The sequence below is a fragment of the Ranitomeya variabilis genome, chromosome 4 (genome assembly GCF_051348905.1).
Source record: "Ranitomeya variabilis isolate aRanVar5 chromosome 4, aRanVar5.hap1, whole genome shotgun sequence".
NCBI lineage: Eukaryota > Metazoa > Chordata > Amphibia > Anura > Dendrobatidae > Ranitomeya > Ranitomeya variabilis.
In genome coordinates this window covers 578,096,282-578,115,129 of record NC_135235.1, presented here as the reverse complement: position 1 = coordinate 578,115,129, position 18,848 = coordinate 578,096,282, and the positions used below count along the sequence as shown (strand labels likewise).

The 18,848-nt window shown below is 46.6% G+C and overlaps 1 protein-coding gene across 8 annotated transcripts in view; it reads left to right on the top strand.

Moving 5' to 3' along the window:
* The first annotated feature begins 6,108 nt into the window (after positions 1–6,108).
* Positions 6,109–18,848, top strand: part of KCNQ2 (potassium voltage-gated channel subfamily Q member 2) — an 86,133-nt gene continuing 73,393 nt past the window's right edge. For all 8 annotated transcript variants that reach the window (XM_077252933.1, XM_077252932.1, XM_077252927.1 and 5 more), the window contains exon 1: positions 6,109–6,595. In XM_077252933.1, coding sequence (XP_077109048.1) covers positions 6,294–6,595 — 302 coding nt within the window. In that variant the 5' untranslated portion in view covers positions 6,109–6,293. The remainder of the gene's footprint in view (positions 6,596–18,848) is intronic.

Here is an 18,848-nt window from a genome sequence, read left to right as displayed (position 1 = left end):
TCTAGCATTGTGAAACCTTTGACGGATATGACCAAGAAGGGCTCCGATGTAGCTAACTGGGCTCCTGCTGCCGTGGAGGCTTTCCAGGAGTTAAAACGCCGGTTTACTTCGGCGCCTGTTTTGTGCCAGCCCGATATCTCACTTCCCTTTCAGGTTGAGGTGGATGCTTCAGAGATTGGAGCAGGGGCCGTTTTGTCGCAGAGAGGCCCTGGTTGCTCTGTTATGAAACCTTGTGCCTTTTTCTCTAGGAAATTTTCGCCTGCCGAGCGAAATTATGATGTGGGCAATCGGGAGTTGTTGGCCATGAAATGGGCATTTGAGGAGTGGCGTCATTGGCTCGAGGGTGCTAAGCATCGTGTGGTGGTCTTGACTGATCACAAAAATCTGATGTATCTCGAGTCTGCTAAACGCCTTAATCCGAGACAGGCCCGCTGGTCATTGTTTTTCTCCCGCTTTGATTTTGTTGTCTCGTATTTACCTGGTTCAAAGAATGTGAAGGCCGATGCTCTTTCTAGGAGCTTTGTGCCTGATGCTCCTGGAGTCGCTGATCCTGTTGGTATCCTTAAGGATGGAGTTATCTTGTCAGCTATTTCTCCGGATCTGCGACGTGTGTTGCAGAGATTTCAGGCTGATAGGCCTGAGTCTTGTCCACCTGACAGACTGTTTGTCCCGGATAAATGGACCAGCAGAGTCATTTCCGAGGTTCATTCCTCAGTGTTGGCAGGTCACCCGGGAATTTTTGGCACCAGAGATCTGGTGGCCAGGTCCTTTTGGTGGCCTTCCTTGTCAAGGGATGTGCGGTCATTTGTGCAGTCCTGTGGTACTTGTGCTCGAGCTAAGCCTTGCTGTTCTCGTGCCAGCGGGTTGCTCTTGCCCTTGCCTGTCCCGAAGAGACCTTGGACACATATCTCCATGGATTTCATTTCTGATCTTCCGGTGTCTCAGGGCATGTCTGTCATCTGGGTGATATGTGATCGCTTCTCCAAGATGGTCCATTTGGTTCCTTTGCCTAAGCTGCCTTCCTCTTCCGATCTGGTTCCTGTGTTTTTCCAGAACGTGGTTCGTTTGCACGGCATCCCTGAGAATATTGTGTCAGACAGAGGATCCCAGTTCGTTTCTAGGTTCTGGCGATCCTTTTGTAATAGGATGGGCATTGATTTGTCGTTTTCATCTGCTTTCCATCCTCAGACTAATGGACAGACGGAGCGAACCAACCAGACTTTGGAGGCTTATTTGAGGTGCTTTGTCTCTGCTGATCAGGACGATTGGGTGACATTCTTGCCGTTGGCTGAGTTTGCCCTTAATAATCGGGCTAGTTCCGCCACCTTGGTTTCGCCTTTTTTCTGCAACTCTGGTTTCCATCCTCGCTTTTCTTCGGGTCATGTGGAGCCTTCTGACTGTCCTGGGGTGGATTCTGTGGTGGATAGGTTGCAGCGGATCTGGAATCATGTGGTGGACAACTTGAAGTTGTCACAGGAGAGGGCTCAGCGCTTTGCCAACCGCCGCCGCGGTGTGGGTCCCCGACTACGTGTTGGGGATTTGGTGTGGCTTTCTTCTCGCTTTATTCCTATGAAGGTCTCCTCTCCAAAATTTAAACCTCGCTTCATTGGTCCTTACAAGATATTGGAAATCCTTAATCCTGTATCTTTTCGTCTGGATCTTCCTGTGTCGTTTGCTATTCACAATGTATTTCATAGGTCCTTGTTGCGGCGGTACGTTGTGCCTGTAGTTCCTTCTGCTGAGCTGCCTGCTCCGGTGTTGGTTGAGGGCGAGTTGGAGTACGTGGTGGAGAAGATCTTGGATTCGCGCCTCTCCAGGCGGAGGCTTCAGTACCTGGTCAAGTGGAAGGGCTATGGTCAGGAGGATAATTCCTGGGTGGTCGCCTCTGATGTTCATGCGGCCGATTTAGTTCGTGCCTTTCATGCCGCTCATCCTGATCGCCCTGGTGGTCGTGGTGAGGGTTCGGTGACCCCTCACTAAGGGGGGGGTACTGTTGTGAATTTGCTTTTTGGCTCCCTCTAGTGGTTACTAGTTTTTTGACTCTGGTTTTTCTGTCATTCCTTTTATCCGCACCTGGGTCGTTAGTTAGGGGTGTTGCTATATAGCTCCCTGGACCTTCAGTTCAATGCCTGGCAACGTAGTTATCAGAGCTAATCTGCTGTGCTCTTGTCTACTGATCCTGGTTCCGGTTATATCAGCTAAGTCTGCTATTTTGCTTTTTGCTATTTGTTTTGTTTTGTATTTTTGTCCAGCTTGTTCCTAATCTGTATCCTGATCTTTGCTGGAAGCTCTAGGGGGCTGGTGTTCTCCCCCCGGACCGTTAGACGGTTCGGGGGTTCTTGAATTTCCAGTGTGGATTTTGATAGGGTTTTTGTTGACCATATAAGTTACCTTTCTTTATTCTGCTATTAGTAAGCGGGCCTCTCTGTGCTAAACCTGGTTCATTTCTGTGTTTGTCATTTCCTCTTACCTCACCGTTATTATTTGTGGGGGGCTTCTATCCTGCTTTGGGGTCCCTTTCTCTGGAGGCAAGAGAGGTCTTTGTTTTCTTCTACTAGGGGTAGTTAGATTCTCCGGCTGGCGCGTGTCATCTAGAATCAACGTAGGAATGATCCCCGGCTACTTCTATTGTTGGCGTTAGGAGTAGATATATGGTCAACCCAGTTACCACTGCCCTATGAGCTGGATTTTTGTATCTTGCAGACTTCCACGTTCCTCTGAGACCCTCGCCATTGGGGTCATAACAGCAGCAATAGGGGGTGATGGAGAGATAGCAGCAATGGGGGGTGACTGACAGCTAGCAGCAATGGGGTGACTGACAGCTAGCAGCAATGGGGGGTGACTGACAGATAGCAGCAATGGTGTGACTGACAGCTAGCAGCAATGGGGGTGATGGAGAGCTAGCAGCAATGGGGGTGACTGACAGCTAGCAGCAATGGTGGGTGTCTGACAGCTAGCAGCATTGGGGGTGACTGACAGCGAACAGCAGTGGGGGTGATGGAGAGATAGCAGCAACGGGGGGTGACTGACAGCTAGCAGCAATGGGGGGTGACTGACAGCTAGCAGCAATGGTGGGTGACTGACAGCTAGCAGCAATGGGGGGTGACTGACAGCTAGCAGCAATGGGGGGTGACTGACAGCTAGCAGCAATGGGGGGTGACTGACAGCTAACAGCAATGGGGGGTGACTGACAGCTAGCAGCAATGGGGTGACAGACAGCTAACAGCAATGGGGGTGATGGAGAGCTAGCAGCAATGGGGGTGACTGACAGCTAGCAGCAATGGGGGTGACTGTCAGCTAGCAGCAATGGGGGTGACTGACAGCTAGCAGCAATGGGGGGTGACTGACAGCTAGTAGCAATGGTGGGTGTCTGACAGCTAGCAGCAATGGTGGGTGTCTGACAGCTAGCAGCAATGGTGGGTGACTGACAGCAAGCAGCAATGGGGTGACTGACAGCTAGCAGCAATGGGGGTGACTGACAGCTAGCAGCAATGGGGGTGACTGTCAGCTAGCAGCAATGGGGGTGACTGACAGCTAGCAGCAATGGGGGGTGACTGACAGCTAGTAGCAATGGTGGGTGTCTGACAGCTAGCAGCAATGGTGGGTGTCTGACAGCTAGCAGCAATGGTGGGTGACTGACTGCAAGCAGCAATGGGGTGACTGACAGCTAGCAGCAATGGGGTGACTGACAGCTAGCAGCAATAGGGGGTGACTGACAGCTAGCAGTAATGAGGGTGACTGACAGCTAGCAGCATTGGGGGTGACTGACAGCTAGCAGCAATGGGGGTGACTGACAACTAGCCGTAATGGGGGTGACTGACAGCTAGCAGCAATGGGGGGTGACTGACAGCTAGCAGCAATGGGGTGACTGACAGCTAGCAGCATTGGGGGTGACTGACAGCTAGCAGCAATGGGGGGTGACTGACAGCTAGCAGCAATGGGGTGACTGACAGCTAGCAGCAATGGGAGGTGACTGACAGCTAGCAACAATGGGAGGTGATGGACAGCTAGCAGTAATGGGAGGTGACTGACAGCTAGCAGTAATGGGGGTGACTGACAGCTAGCAGCAATGGGGGTGATGGAGAGCTAGCAGTAATGGGGGTGATGGACAGTTAGCAGCAATGGGGGGGTGATAGACAGCTAGCCGTAATGAGGGTGACTGACAGCAGCATTGGGGGTGACTGACAGCTAGCAGCAATGGGGGGTGACTGACAGCTAGCAGTAATGGGGGTGACTGACAACTAGCCGTAATGGGGGTGACTGACAGCTAGCAGCAATGGGAGGTGACTGACAGCTAGCAACAATGGGAGGTGATGGACAGCTAGCAGTAATGGGGGTGACTGACAGCTAGCAGTAATGGGGGTGACTGACAGCTAGCAGCAATGGGGGGTGACTGACAGCTAGCAGCAATGGGGGGTGACTGACAGCTAGCAGCAATGGGGTGACTGACAGCTAGCAGCATTGGCGGTGTCTGACAGCTAGCAGCAATGGGGGTGACTGACAGCTAGCAGCAATGGGGGTGACTGACAGCTAGCAGCAATGGGGGTGACTGACAGCTAGCAGCAATGGGGTGACTGACAACTAGCCGTAATGGGGGTGACTGACAGCTAGCAGCAATGGGAGGTGACTGACAGCTAGCAACAATGGGAGGTGATGGACAGCTAGCAGTAATGGGAGGTGACTGACAGCTAGCAGTAATGGGGGGTGACTGACAGCTAGTAGCAATGGGGGTGATGGAGAGCTAGCAGTAATGGGGGTGATGGACAGTTAGCAATAGGGGGGGTGATAGACAGCTAGCCGTAATGAGGGTGACTGACAGCAGCATTGGGGGTGACTGACAGCTAGCAGTAATGGGGGTGACTGACAACTAGCCGTAATGGGGGTGACTGATAGCTAGCAGCAATGGGGGGGTGACTGACAGCTAGCAGCAATGGGGGTGACTGACAGCTAGCAGTAATGGGGGTGACTGACAGCTAGCAGCAATGGGGGGTGACTGACAGCTAGCAGCAATGGGGGGTGACTGACAGCTAGCAGCAATGGGGTGACTGACAGCTAGCAGCATTGGCGGTGTCTGACAGCTAGCAGCAATGGGGGTGACTGACAGCTAGCAGCAATGGGGGTGACTGACAGCTAGCAGCAATGGGGTGACTGACAGCTAGCAGCAATGGGGTGACTGACAGCTAGCAGCAATGGGGATGACTGACAGCTAGCAGCAATGGGGGTGACTGACAGCTAGCAGCAATGGGGGATGACTGACAGCTAGCAGCAATGGGGGTGACTGACAGCTAGCAGCAATGGGGGTGACTGACAGCTAGCAGCAATGGGGGTGATGAAGAGCTAACAGCAATGGGGTGACTGACAGCTAGCAGTAATAGGGGTGATGGACAGCTAGCAGCAATGGGGGTGATGGAGAGCTAGCAGCAATGGGGTGACTGACAGCTAGCAGCAATGGGAGGGTGACTGACTGCTAGCAACAATGGGGGGTGACTGACAGCAGCAATGGGGGTGACTGACAGCTAACAGCAATGGGGGTGACTGACCGCTAGCAGCAATGGGGGGTGACTGACAGCTAGCAGCAATGGGGGTGATGGAAAGCTAACAGCAATGGGGTGACTGACAGCTAGCAGCAATGGGGGTGACTGACAGCTAGCAGCAATGGGGGTGACTGACAGCTAGCAGTTATGGGGGTGACTGAAAGCTAGCAGCAATGGGGGTGATGGACAGCCTCCATCTACAGAACATGAATGATAGTGGGTGATTGACAGCTGGCAGATATAATTCACACTGACACTGTGGATGACTGAGAGTTTACAGCTAGCAGGTATAGGGGATGATTGGCAGTTTGCTAGCAGATTAATGTGATGATTGACAGGTTGCAGGTATATGGGATAATTGATCGCTTGTAGTTAGAGAGGTTCTGCAGCAGTTGCAGCCCTGGTTGTGACCCTAGCAGTGTGCTTCTTCTGGCACTGGGGTGGGGTTCCATGACTGAGAGCCTCCTCCCTGTGGTAATAAATAACGCAGCCCTGTGTGTGGTGTGCAGTCTGCACTGGAGCCGGTACAAGGGGTTAATCAGGGAGGTGAGGGGCCGCCCGTGTAGGAGGAGCCGGGCTCCGGAGAGCGGATTGCGGAGATTCCGTGTTCATCACTGAGCGAACGGCAGCTGCACTGGTCATAGCCCCCACCATCCCCATATACCAGGGATATGAGCCCCCCACCTGGAGAGACCCCCTCGGTCTGCCCCCCATTCAGCATGGAGCCCCGGTGAGACCCCCAAGTTCTATTCATTGACCATGGTGCAGAAATCTCGCAATGGGGGGGTCTACCCCGGCCCTACCGGAGAGAAGAAGCTAAAGGTGGGCTTCGTGGGTCTGGACCCGGGGGCCCCGGAGTGCAGCAGGGACGGAGCTCTGCTGATAGACGGCTCCGACCACAACACGAAGAGGAGCAGCATCCTCAGCAGCAAGAGCCGCTCAGCAGTGCCCGGGACCGGGAAGCCCCCGAAACGCAACGCCTTCTACCGCAAGCTGCAGAATTTCCTGTACAATGTGCTGGAGAGACCCCGGGGCTGGACCTTCATATACCATGCCTATGTGTGAGTACCCCGCCAGGGCGCTGGGTCCACTACATTAATGGGGTACACACAGAGAGGGGCACTGGGTCCACTACATTAATGGGGTACACACAGCCTGGGGCACTGGGTCCAGTACATTAATGGGGTACACACAGCCAGGGGCACTGGGTCCACTACATTAATGGGGTACACACAGCCAGGGTCGCAGGATTCCAATACATTAATGGGGTACACACAGCCTGGGGCACTGGGTCCAGTACATTAATGGGGTACACACAACCAGGAGCGCAGGGGTCCAATACATTAATGGGGTACACCCAGCCAGGGCGTAGGAGTCCAATACATTAATGGGGTACATTAATGAGGTCTAGTACATTAATGGGGTACACAAAGAGAGGGGCACAGGGGTCCTATACCTTATTGGGGTAAACACAGCCAGGGGCACAACCTGGGGTCCAGTACATCAGCAGGGAAAACACAGTAAGGGGCACAGGGGTCCAATATATCAATGGGGTACGTGTAGCAAGAGGCACAGAGGTCCAAAACAACAGTGGGGAACACGGTAAGGGGAACAGGGTCCAATTCATCAGTGGGGTATACACGGGGGTCCAATACATCAGTAATGTACACACAGTAAAGGGCACAGGGGTTTGATACATCTTTGGGGTACACCCTGCCAGGGGCACAGGGGTCCAGTACATTATTGGGGAATATGCAGTAAGGGGCACAGGGGTCCAGTACATCAATGGGGTACACACAGCAAGTGGCACAAAGGACCAATACATCAGTGGGAAGCATACAGCAAGGGGCACAGAGGTTTAGTACATCTTTGGGGAACACACAGTAAGGGGAACAGGGGTCTCGTACATCAGTGAGGTACACATAGGTAGTGGCACAGGGGTGCAGTACATCAGTGGGGTACACACACTTTGTGGCAGAGGTGTCCAGTACATCATTGGGTAACACACACTTTGTGGCACAGGTGTCCAGTACATCATTGGGTAAGACACACTTTGTGGCACAGGTGTCCAGTACATCATTGGGTAGCACACAGAAAAGATAACAGGGGTCCAGTACAACAGTGGGGAGCACACAGCAAGGGGCACAGAGGTCTAGTATATCTTTGGGGAACACACAGTAAGGGGTACAGGGGTCCAGTACATCAGTGGGGTACACACACTTTGTGGCACAGAGGACCAATACATCAGTGGGGAACACACAGTAAGGGGCACAGGGGTCCAGTACATCAATGGGGTACACACACTTACAGGGGTCCAGTACATCATTGGGTAACACACAGAAAAGATAACGGGTCCAGTACAACAGTGGGGAGCACACAGCAAGGAGTACATTTTATGGAGATTAATTGGTGTACACTTATGAATTCAGAAAGTATCTCAAATAGAAAAGCCAACTCCATAGTGGGGTACAGTAACAATCACAGACCTATGTTACTTTGGCTTTAAAGTTGAAAGCCCCAATTATAAGACAATTGTGAAAGGGAAGAAAATATAGGGTTAGCAAAATTGGGGTACAACTCTATTGGCACATGATTGGTAGACTCAGCAGTGATGTAAATCTGGGGGCTTAGATGTAAGCGTGGTCTTCTAAGAGTGATGTCTGATTTTTGGGGTGTATTGGACCACAGGGCTTTTCACAATATCCCCGGAAATCTGGCTGCCAAATTTTGGGTTCAGTATTAAAATCATGGGGCCTGTCATGTTCTAAGAAAGATTCTGAGATAGAGTGTGGCCTATTCTGTGGTGTAAAACACTTTTGGAGAAACATTTGGCACCAGATGTTCATACTGAACACCAGAACAGATCGAAGCCTGTGGAAACTGGGGTTCAGTTGATGACAAGAACAGAATGTTGTGAGGTCCTGTAGATTCCTGCCCAGCTCATATCTCCATAAACCTTACAGTTTACAGATACCGGAGTCTGTCCAGAACATATGACAGGTACTATAAAGGTCTTATTGTTGGCTCATGGTGTCCTCCATGAAGCCTTTTATATTACTAGATATCAAACTGGTGTACAGAACACATAACATGTATGAGAAGGGAGGCATTATCTTCTATTTCTTTGCTACTGTATATTTCCAGCCTAAACATGCTGATATTCACTTGTTTATTATGCACGATGGAACCTTGAGGATCAGGCCAGTGACCACTGATGGTCAGGTGTCATCGTAGTAGAAGTTGAAGAAGCAGTACATGAATGTAACCTATCATGGGAGTTAATAACTGAAGGGAGGTTGGGATACCATTACACTGTTCATAGCTTTGAACCTTATAGTGAGGTGATCACTCAGATTGGGGGTGCTGTCCTTCTTGACTTCTCTGAGCTTTGTCTTCCATCAGATATCTGTCTCCATTTGGATATGTGTCTGCCCATAATCTGTCTTTAGCTCATGTTCAATTAAGGTTTTTTCTTTATTAGAAGATTTAACCCACTCTGTGCTGGTATGAAGGTTTATTTTCCTCCATTATTTAATATTGAGCCCCCCTTTGAGTTTTTCCATTATCCTACGTAGCTAGAAATATTGAGTTTCTGATTTTTGGGGTAAACTATAGCTGGTTTTCTATCTTCCATTTTAAGTTTCATTCCTTATCTATCATCTATATGCATCTTGGCTACCACACCCCAACAATGTCTTCCTCAAGTTGGATAGCACAATTCTTTGTCCATTCTTAAAGTCCAAAATCTATTGTGAGCCTGTTTTCTTCAGAAATCCTCTGCCTGCAACATCTTAAGACGTCCATTCCTCATGTAACGTTTCTTCTATCATATTGGGCCATACAATGGTTGCTTCTTGCTGTGACTTAAGCCTAAGGTTTTCATTAGAGCTTGAGCAGTAGAGGGAGAGTAGGAGGCAATATTGTCTGTGAATTTGGTCCATCCCACAATTTGTAGACACAAAAGGGGGGAACGTTCCATTGAAAACATCCACAACGTCACAGCTGGATCTCATGTGTGCCGAGAAAGCTGAAGACATTTTCTAGTGTGGAGAATACATTCAGCATCTTTCCTCACGGGGAATCATGTGGGGCCTTAGCCGTCTCCCTGTTCATCAGCCAGTACATGATAGAACATTCCTTGGCTTGGAATGACCACAAGATTCTTCTCCCTAGGGGATTTCTTTAGCTGAAGATCAGCTTTACGTGGTGGGGTTTTCATAGAACAGAACGCCACATAAGACCCAAATTTCCAAGCACTAATCAACGTAGTTCATTGCAGAGCACCAGGTGGTGTGAAACAGCTCAGGAAGGTGCGATTTCCTGACTCTCTCATAGACATGAGCTTGTAATTTATTCAGTGAACAACTGTTGACCTAGAAAATACTAACATTATTTTTAGTATTTCTTTTTACTTACCGTAATTTGGTAAAATATTGTAAAAATGGAATAATGCAGAATAAGGCAATTTAGCCAAAATGAGGACCCATGACGATTATCTATAGGTCCATGGTGGCGAAACAATTTTTGGCTCTTGTATGGACATGGGTATCTCCAGGGGTTTCAATTGGTAAAAGTTCACATACATATTATACTAACCTGTTGATATCGTTAGGTTCAGCCTGTGATCTAATGACTGCTGACCCTTTTGTTCTCCCAGATAAGTAGCCAGCAGAGATGTCTTTCAGTAGCTCTCTCATAGAGAACACAGAAATGATCGGCGAAACCATTGTATGTTTGACAGCTATCTAAGATGTATGAGGGGCTTAAGGTGGAAGATAGGACTGCCACCGATCACTAGCACAGATGGGTTCTAACTCTACTTTAAGAATCTTTAGATTGAGGATTTCTTGATCTCAAAGCTAATGTTGATGGGCTAGCTGTGGAGACATTGTACCTAATGCTGACTTTCTCAATTTCAGTATGAACTTTTAGCCAAAAAGTCTTTACATCCTCAAGCATTAACATTGAAACCAAGGCCATGTATACCAAAGTAGTGGCATCTGTGAATACTACAGAGCTAGTGAAGTTGGGTGACTCAGCTCAGGTTGGATCCATGCCACTTGTCTAGCATCTTAATTAAAAACGAAAGTAAGCAATGAGGGTCATTCTGCTCCAAGGATTAAAAAGGAGTACAGCTAGAAGTATAGCTAGAAAGGGTGCAGAGGTAGCAGTACCACCTAAGACCTGGTGCCTGAGGGGCTCAAAAGCTATTATCCTACTTAAGGACACACCCTTATTATAGATCCATGTTAGGTGGTGACACTGGAACTTTTCCAGTGAGTCTCAGGAGCTTCATGCTACATCTCTGAGGGCAAATATGGATAGGGGCTTATGGTGGTGGAAACATGGTGATGGAATCTATCTCAAGGAAAGTTATAGTTTTGATCTTTTTTCTCTGTGGCCTCTAATTCTCTACAAAAGGCCAGTATGCCTACTTGGTCAAGTGTGTAGCAGTGCATTGATGAAACAAATATTCATGTTTCCACTATAAAGTAGGGTACAAAGATTTTTTTTATTGTCTGTAGCAGCAGGATCCTCAATAAGTGATGAAATGTGATTGTAAAGTGTCACATACGTCACGTGTACAAGGTAACAAGCTTTAGCTGAAATGACTAGGGTCCTGAGCTTTGTGCTACTGTTCTTACAGACCTGAGGGCATATGGGTTATGCACTTTGACTAAGCCCACAAGACCTAGACTGTGAGGTGAGTAGGCACCATGATGTGGTCTCCATCTTCTGTTTTGGATCCTTCCCTTTTACATATTGAAGGGTACATCCCAATCATGGGGTAGAAGGTGGGAATCTTTCCACTAACAGCCCTCATCAGTTGCAACCAATGGGAAAGCCAATCTTGTTGGTGTGTCCAGTGTGTCAATTCTGTTCAGTGGCCACATTTTGGTCCACCAGCAAATAAATATTGAGATGACATTAGTCATTTGGAAAAATAAGGCAGCTGTCACTCAGTGGGTTCCTACAGGCGGCAGCAAATTTTGAAAGAAGGAATATAAACCAGCTCACCCGTGATGCATAAACCAATCCTCGGGAGCACGGACCCGCTGTGTTCAGGCGTATAGAGTCCAAAAAAATCTCAACGCGTTTCTGGAGACTAGGCTCCTTTAATCATGTCATGATTAAGGGAGCTTAGTCTCCAGAAACGCGTTAAGATTCTTACCCATATGGCTTGTGCTGAAGTCTGTATCCTCTATGCTTAAAAGTATGTGAATAAAGAAAACTCTTTTTTACGGATTCGGTGAAGCTGGACATTCTTTTCTTTTTTGGGCAGCAAATTTTACCACAATGTCATATTCTGTGATCAGAAGGCTGTGAGATAAGTATCAGAAGTGGCTCTGCATGTTAGGTTGGCGTCGACTACAATTCTAGCAGCGGATAATGGGTTCCTTATGATGTATCATGGTCGAATTAATAGGACACGGTCTCTGTGTCGTCCTTAGATCCAGGGATATTGTTCCTTTGTACAGCCTGGAACATGGCCGCATTCCCTGTGTGTAAGGGACGGGTCTACTTTAATGAAATGAAAATGATTTATCTTCTTGAAGCTCCTTCAGACCATGGGGAGACCACGCTAGTGATGTGCTAATGACAAAGATCATTAAGATATGATCATAGGATGTTTCTGAATACAAGAAGTGGCCGATGTGTCTTTAAGAATGGCATACACCACACCTTCCTACTTCCTTGTGTTATACTGTACATTAACTACTTATTTACCCCATTATGTCTTACTAGATGGTGGCCCGATTCTAACGCATCGGGTATTCTAGAATATGAATGTAGTTTACTTATGAAGATTTCAGAATAATGCAATGAATACACAGGATTCGGCCGGCCGCAACCAATTAGCGAAGTGTGGTTTAAATTCCGCGCCAATTCGCGGCCGGATTGCGCCTGTCACTGACTGTTCACGGCCGGCCACGTAGTATATAGCACAGCTACGTTGTATATAGCACAGCCACGTAGTATATAGCACAGCCACGTAGTATATAGCACAGCCACGTAGTATATAGCACAGCCACGTAGTACATAACACAGCCCACGTAGTATATAGCACAGCCCACGCAGTATATAGCACAGCCCACGTAGTGTATAGCACAGCCCACGTAGTATATAGCACAGCCCACGTAGTACATAGCACAGCCACGTAGTATATAGCACAGCCCATGCAGTATATAGCACAGCCCACGTAGTATATAGCACAGCCCACGTAGTATATAGCACAGCCAAGTAGTATATAGCACAGCCACGTAGAATATAGCACAGCCACGTAGTATATAGCACAGCCCACGTAGTATATAGCACAGCCCACGCAGTATATAACACAGCCCACGCAGTATATAACAGCCCACGTAGTATAGGGCACAGCCCACATAGTATATAGCACAGCCCATGCAGTATATAACACAGCCTACGTAGTATATAACACAGCCATGTAGTATATAGCACAGCCACGTAGTATATTGCACAGTCTACACAGTATATAGCACAGCTACGTAGTATATAGCACAGCCACGTAGAATATAGCACAGCCACGTAGTATATAGCACAGCCAACATAGTATATAGCACAGCCCACGCAGTATATAACACAGCCCACGCAGTATATAACAGCCCACGTAGTATAGAGCACAACCCACGAAGTATAGAGCACAACCCATGAAGTATAGAGCACAGCCCACGTAGTATATAGCACAGCCACGTAGTATATTGCACAGCCCACGCAGTATATAACACAGCCCATGTAGTATATAGCACAGCCCACGTAGTATATTGCACAGCTACGTAGTATATAGCACAGCCCACGTAGTATATAACACTGCCCATGCAGTATATAACACAACCCACGCTGTATATAACACAGCCTACGTAGTATATAACACAGCCTACGTAGTATATAGCAATGTGGGCACCATATCCTTGTTAAAAAAAGAATTAAAATAAAAATTAGTTATATACTCACCTTCCGGCGGCCCCCGGATCCAGCCCAGGCCTTTAGCGATGCTCCTCGCGACGCTCCGTTCCCAGTAATGCCTTGCGGCAATAACCCGTGATGACCGCTATGTCATCTGGGGTCATTGCTGCAATGCATTCTTGGGACCAGAGCGTTGTGAGGAGCGGGAAAGTCTGCCGCTGACGCCGGAAGGGGAGAATATAATGTTTTTTATTATTTTTAACATTATATGTTTTTATATGTAGTATAGAGCACAGACCATGTAGTATATAGCACAGCCCACGTAGTATATAGCACAGACCATGTAGTATATAGCACAGCCACGTAGTATATTGCACAGCCCACGCAGTTTATAGCACAGCCACGTAGTGTATAGCACAGCCCACATAGTATATAGCTCAGCCTACGTAGTATATAGCACAGCTACGTAGTAAACAGCACAGCCACGTAGAATATAGCACAGCCACGTAGTATATAGCACAGCCCAAATAGTATATAGCACAGCCCACGCAGTATATAACACAGCCCACGCAGTATATAACACAGCCCACGCAGTATATAACAGCCCACGTATTATATAGCGCAGCCCACGTAGTATATTGCACAGCCACGTAGTATATAACACAGCCCACGTAGTATATAACACAGCCCACGCAGTATATAACACAGCCCATGCAGTATATAACACAGCCCATGCTGTATATAACAGCCCACGTAGTATATAACACAGTCTACGTAGTATATAACACAGCCTACGTAGTATATAGCAATGTGGGCACCATATCCCTGTTAAAAAAATAATTAAAATAAAAATTTGTTATATACTCAACTTCCGGCGGCCCCCGGATCCAGCCCAGGTGTTTAGCGATGCTCCTCGCGACGCTCCGTTCCCAGTAATGCCTTGCGGCAATAACCCGTGATGACTGCTACGTCATCTGGGGTCATTGCTGCAATGCATTCTTGGGACCGGAGCGTTGTGAGGAGTGGGAAAGTCTGCCGCGGATGCCAGAAGGTGAGAATATAATTTTTTTTTTAATTATTATTTTTAACATTATATGTTTTTACTATTGATGCTGCTGACTGGAGGGAGTATGGAGGGGGCACTGACTGGAGGGGAGTAGGGAGGGGCCAATTTGTGGCCTGACTGTGCTTGTCGCTGATTGGTCGCGCCCAGCTGGCCGCGACCAATCAGCGACGCGGGATTTCAGTGACAGACAAACAGACAGAAGTGGACCTTAGACAATTATATATATAGATTGCCTTTCCAGAAATACCTGCTGGGTGCAAGCACGATCTCTGGGGCCATTACCTATGGGGATCCCATTTTTCCTGTTTGTCAACTGATGATAGCTGCTGTCCCTATTAAAGTCTATAGAGTTATAGATGGAAGAGAGTGCGACTTACTTGGGTCTTCCCATGCCTGCCACAGACCACCATAGACCTCTATAGGGAAAGCTGCTCATGTGATACAGTGAATAGGAGTCACAGGACCCCGGTTACTCTACAGTAGCACTTTATAGGGCTTAGAGCTAATGTATGTACACAGTGACTGCACCAGCGGAATAGTGAGTGCAGCTCTGGAGTATAATACAGGATGTAACGCAGGATCAGTACAGGATAAGTAATGTAATGTATGTACACAGTGACTGCACCAGCGGAATAGTGAGTGCAGCTCTGGAGTCTAACACAGGATGTAACTCAGGATCAGTACGGATAAGTAATGTAATGTATGTACACAGTGCACAGTGACTGCACCAGCGGAATAGTGAGTGCAGCTCTGGAATATAATACAGGATGGAGCTCAGGATCAGTACAGGATAAGTAATGTAATGTATGTATACAGTGACTGCACCAGCAGAATACTGAGTGCACCTCTGGAGTATAATACAGGATGTAACTCAGGATCAGTACAGGATAAGTAATGTAATGTATGTACACAGTGACTGCACCAGCAGAATAGTGAGTGCAGCTCTGGAGTATAATACAGGATGTAACTCAGGATCAGTACAGGATAAGTAATGTAATGTATGTACACAGTGACTGCACCAGCAGAATAGTGAGTGCAGCTCTGGAATATAATACAGGATGTAACTAAGGATCAGTACAGGATAAGTTATGTAATGTATGTACACAGTGACTCCACCAGCAGAATAGTGAGTGCAGCTCTGGAATATAATACAGGATGTAACTCAGGATCAGTACTACTGTAGTTATGAGTTGCTTTAAAAAAAACCCCTCAATTTTGAATGCAGATTATATTTCTGTAAATATATATGTTATAAAGTGTAACCCTTTTAACTTTGTTAAATCTGGTAATTGCGAGAAATTTACAACTCTTAAAGGGCCCTATGTAAAATATCACACACGTTCATTCCTTCATCTCTTGTTCCTGGCAAACATGGTGACGCATAATTTAATGGACCGGTTCCTCAGAGAATTGACTTTATTCATTCACACTGTAATAACAGGAATTATCCATATTACAGACTCTTTAAACAGAGCAAGATCCAGACATTCTTACATTAATAGGATATTAATGAGGCTTTGTAATATAATCTGCTCTAGAACAGAGAACATTGGGTTGTCCCTACTGATTGCAGTGCACACTAGACTACATGCAGTGGGGAAAATAAGTGTTTGATACACGGCCGATTTTGCAAGTTTTCCCACTTACATTTGCATTTTATTGCATGAAATAAGTATTTGATACAATAGAAAAACAGAACTTAATATTTGGTACAGAAACCTTAGTTTGCAATTATAGAGGTCACACGTTTCCTGTAGTTCTTGACTAAGTTTGCTCACATAGCAGAAGGGATTTTTGCCCACTCCCCCATACAGATCTTCTCCAGATCTTTCAGGTTTCGGAGCTGTCGGGATTTTCAGCTTCCTCCAAAGATTTTCTGTTGGGTTCAGGTCTGGAGACTGGCTAGGCCAATACAGGACCTTGAATTGCTTCTTACGGAGCCACTCCTTAGTTGTCCTGGCTATGTGTTTCAGGTCATTGTTATGCTGGAAGACCCAGTCACGAAGTTGGTGAACTTCAAACAGGCCTAAACATGTGCTGGCGTGGGCATGGGGACATTGGGTGCCCTGCAGTATTTCAATCCATGATGGTGTAGTGTGGTACTAATGGTAATGTTTAATATTATGGTTCCTGCTCTCTTCAGGTCATTGACGAGGTCCTCCCTGATAGTTCTGGGCTGATTCCTGACCTTTCTTAGAATCATCCTTACCCCACGAGGCGAGATCTTGCATGAAGCCCCAGACTGAGGAAGATTGACAGTCATCTTGTGTTTCTTCCATTTTCTAATAATTGTGCCAATGGTTGTTGCCTTCTCACCATTTCTATATTTTCTACAGTTAATGAGTTTGAACAGGTGCAATTAATACAGGTAATTAGTGCATAGTAGGAGGGCTTCTTAAAGAAAAACTAACAGGTCTGTGAGTCAGAATTCTTGCTGTTTGGTAGGTGATCAAATACTTATTTCATGCAATAAAATGCAATTTAATGATTTAATAATCATACAATATGATTTTCTGGTTTTTATTTTTAGATTCTGTCTCTCACAGTTTAAGTTACCTATGATCAAAATTACAGACCTCTCCATTGTTTGTAGATGGGGAAACTTGCAAAATCGGCCGTGTACCAAATGTACGTCTCCTATGCTGACCGATGAGTCTCCATGGTGACAGATTACAAATTCTGAGTGGTCTGGTCCAGCGTTACTCCACTACAAGATACCAGAAGAAGGTGGAGTGATTGGAGTAACACATGACTGCAGGATCAGACTACATGGTTTGTTTGTAGTCTGTTACCATGGAGACCCACAGAGGTCTGCACAAAGGGAGCCTGACATTATCAAGGTAGTCCGCTTTAAAACCCTCACCAAATGGAAGTGTTGGTGGCAGGGCTGTGGAGTCGGAGCCCATTTTGGTGGAGTCGGAGTCAGTGTCATGGAAATTAAGGAGTCGGAGGTTTGGCTTACCGTCTCCACAGTCCTGGTTGGTGGAAGCGATCATTTCCAGAATCGCCGTGTTCATTGATCATTAAATGGATATGTGTAGGTGAAGGCTTCATGGTGGTCAGGAGGAGTTAGGAGACTAGTCATCTGCTGGTCATTAGGCCGCATCCTCCGGATGAAGCACAGACCTTTTCTCTTTCCTTATCTTGAACCAGATAGCAGTCATCAGGTTTTTCGATCCATAAATCATTCCTCCTGGCCGCGGAGTGGCCGGGGCTGACTGTGGTTCTTCGGGATTATTTTCCACCATTTCATACCGACAGCCTGATGTAGATCATTGATTCCTTTCATCGCTTCCTGTGTTGCTGGGGCTGATAGTTTGATTTCCCTATAGCAACGGTCACTATGTCTTCATTTCTTCACTGCTTATATACTCTGTGTCTCCAGGGTCAACAAATCCAAGATTTAAAGGGGCAGGCCACTTTTTCTTTTTTCAAAGACATTTTGTAGGATCTTTTTTGCTTTCTTCCACAACTAATGCCACACCTGTCCTTTGGTCATGTCGGTTGTTATGGCTTGGCTTTAATAACTTTTGTAAAACTGAACTTCAATACCAGATTTAGTAATGACTTTTGGAAGAAAGCAGCCATGTCTTTCACATCCAGAACTATCCCCTTAAAAGGAACCTTTCACATTGTACTTGCAGTCCGATATGTGAACAGCACAGTATAAAGGAGAAGCTGAGCAGAGTTATATAGATTTTTGTTGGAAAGATTCAGTATAACTTGTACTTTATTTATTGAAATCCCTGGTGTTTGTATCATGAGTCCAGTGGGCGGTCCTACCAGTGATTGACAGCTCTCTCCATGTCATAGTGCGATGACTGTCACTGAGTGGGACCGCCCACTGGCCTCAGCTATCAATGAATAAAATAGACATTTTTATGGGAAATGTTTAAGTAAAACTTGTGTTTTTTTTCATTGAAATCCCTGGTATTTGTATGTATAGGAGTCTAGTGGGTGGTCCTACTACTAGTGATTGACAGCTATCTCTGCATCCACAGTCTTACAGGGAAGATTGTCAACCACTCAGTAAGACCGCCCACTGGACTCTTATGTATAGATTTCAATGAATGAAAGTCAAGGTTGTTAGTCATGTACTAACTCCGGCTCCAGCTGTAAAAATAATCCTCTCTGTCATGAATATTGTATAATGAAATTTATTCATTTTTATCAGAATTTAGCCAAGTTAAGTGATGTTAATAATAGAAATATATTTTATGTTTTTCAATCGAAGGCTGCTTTTTAAAAAACAAAAAATAAAACAGCAAAACTCAGTAAATCTAATAATAATAAGTTAATTTCTTTCTAATTATTGGCCATTT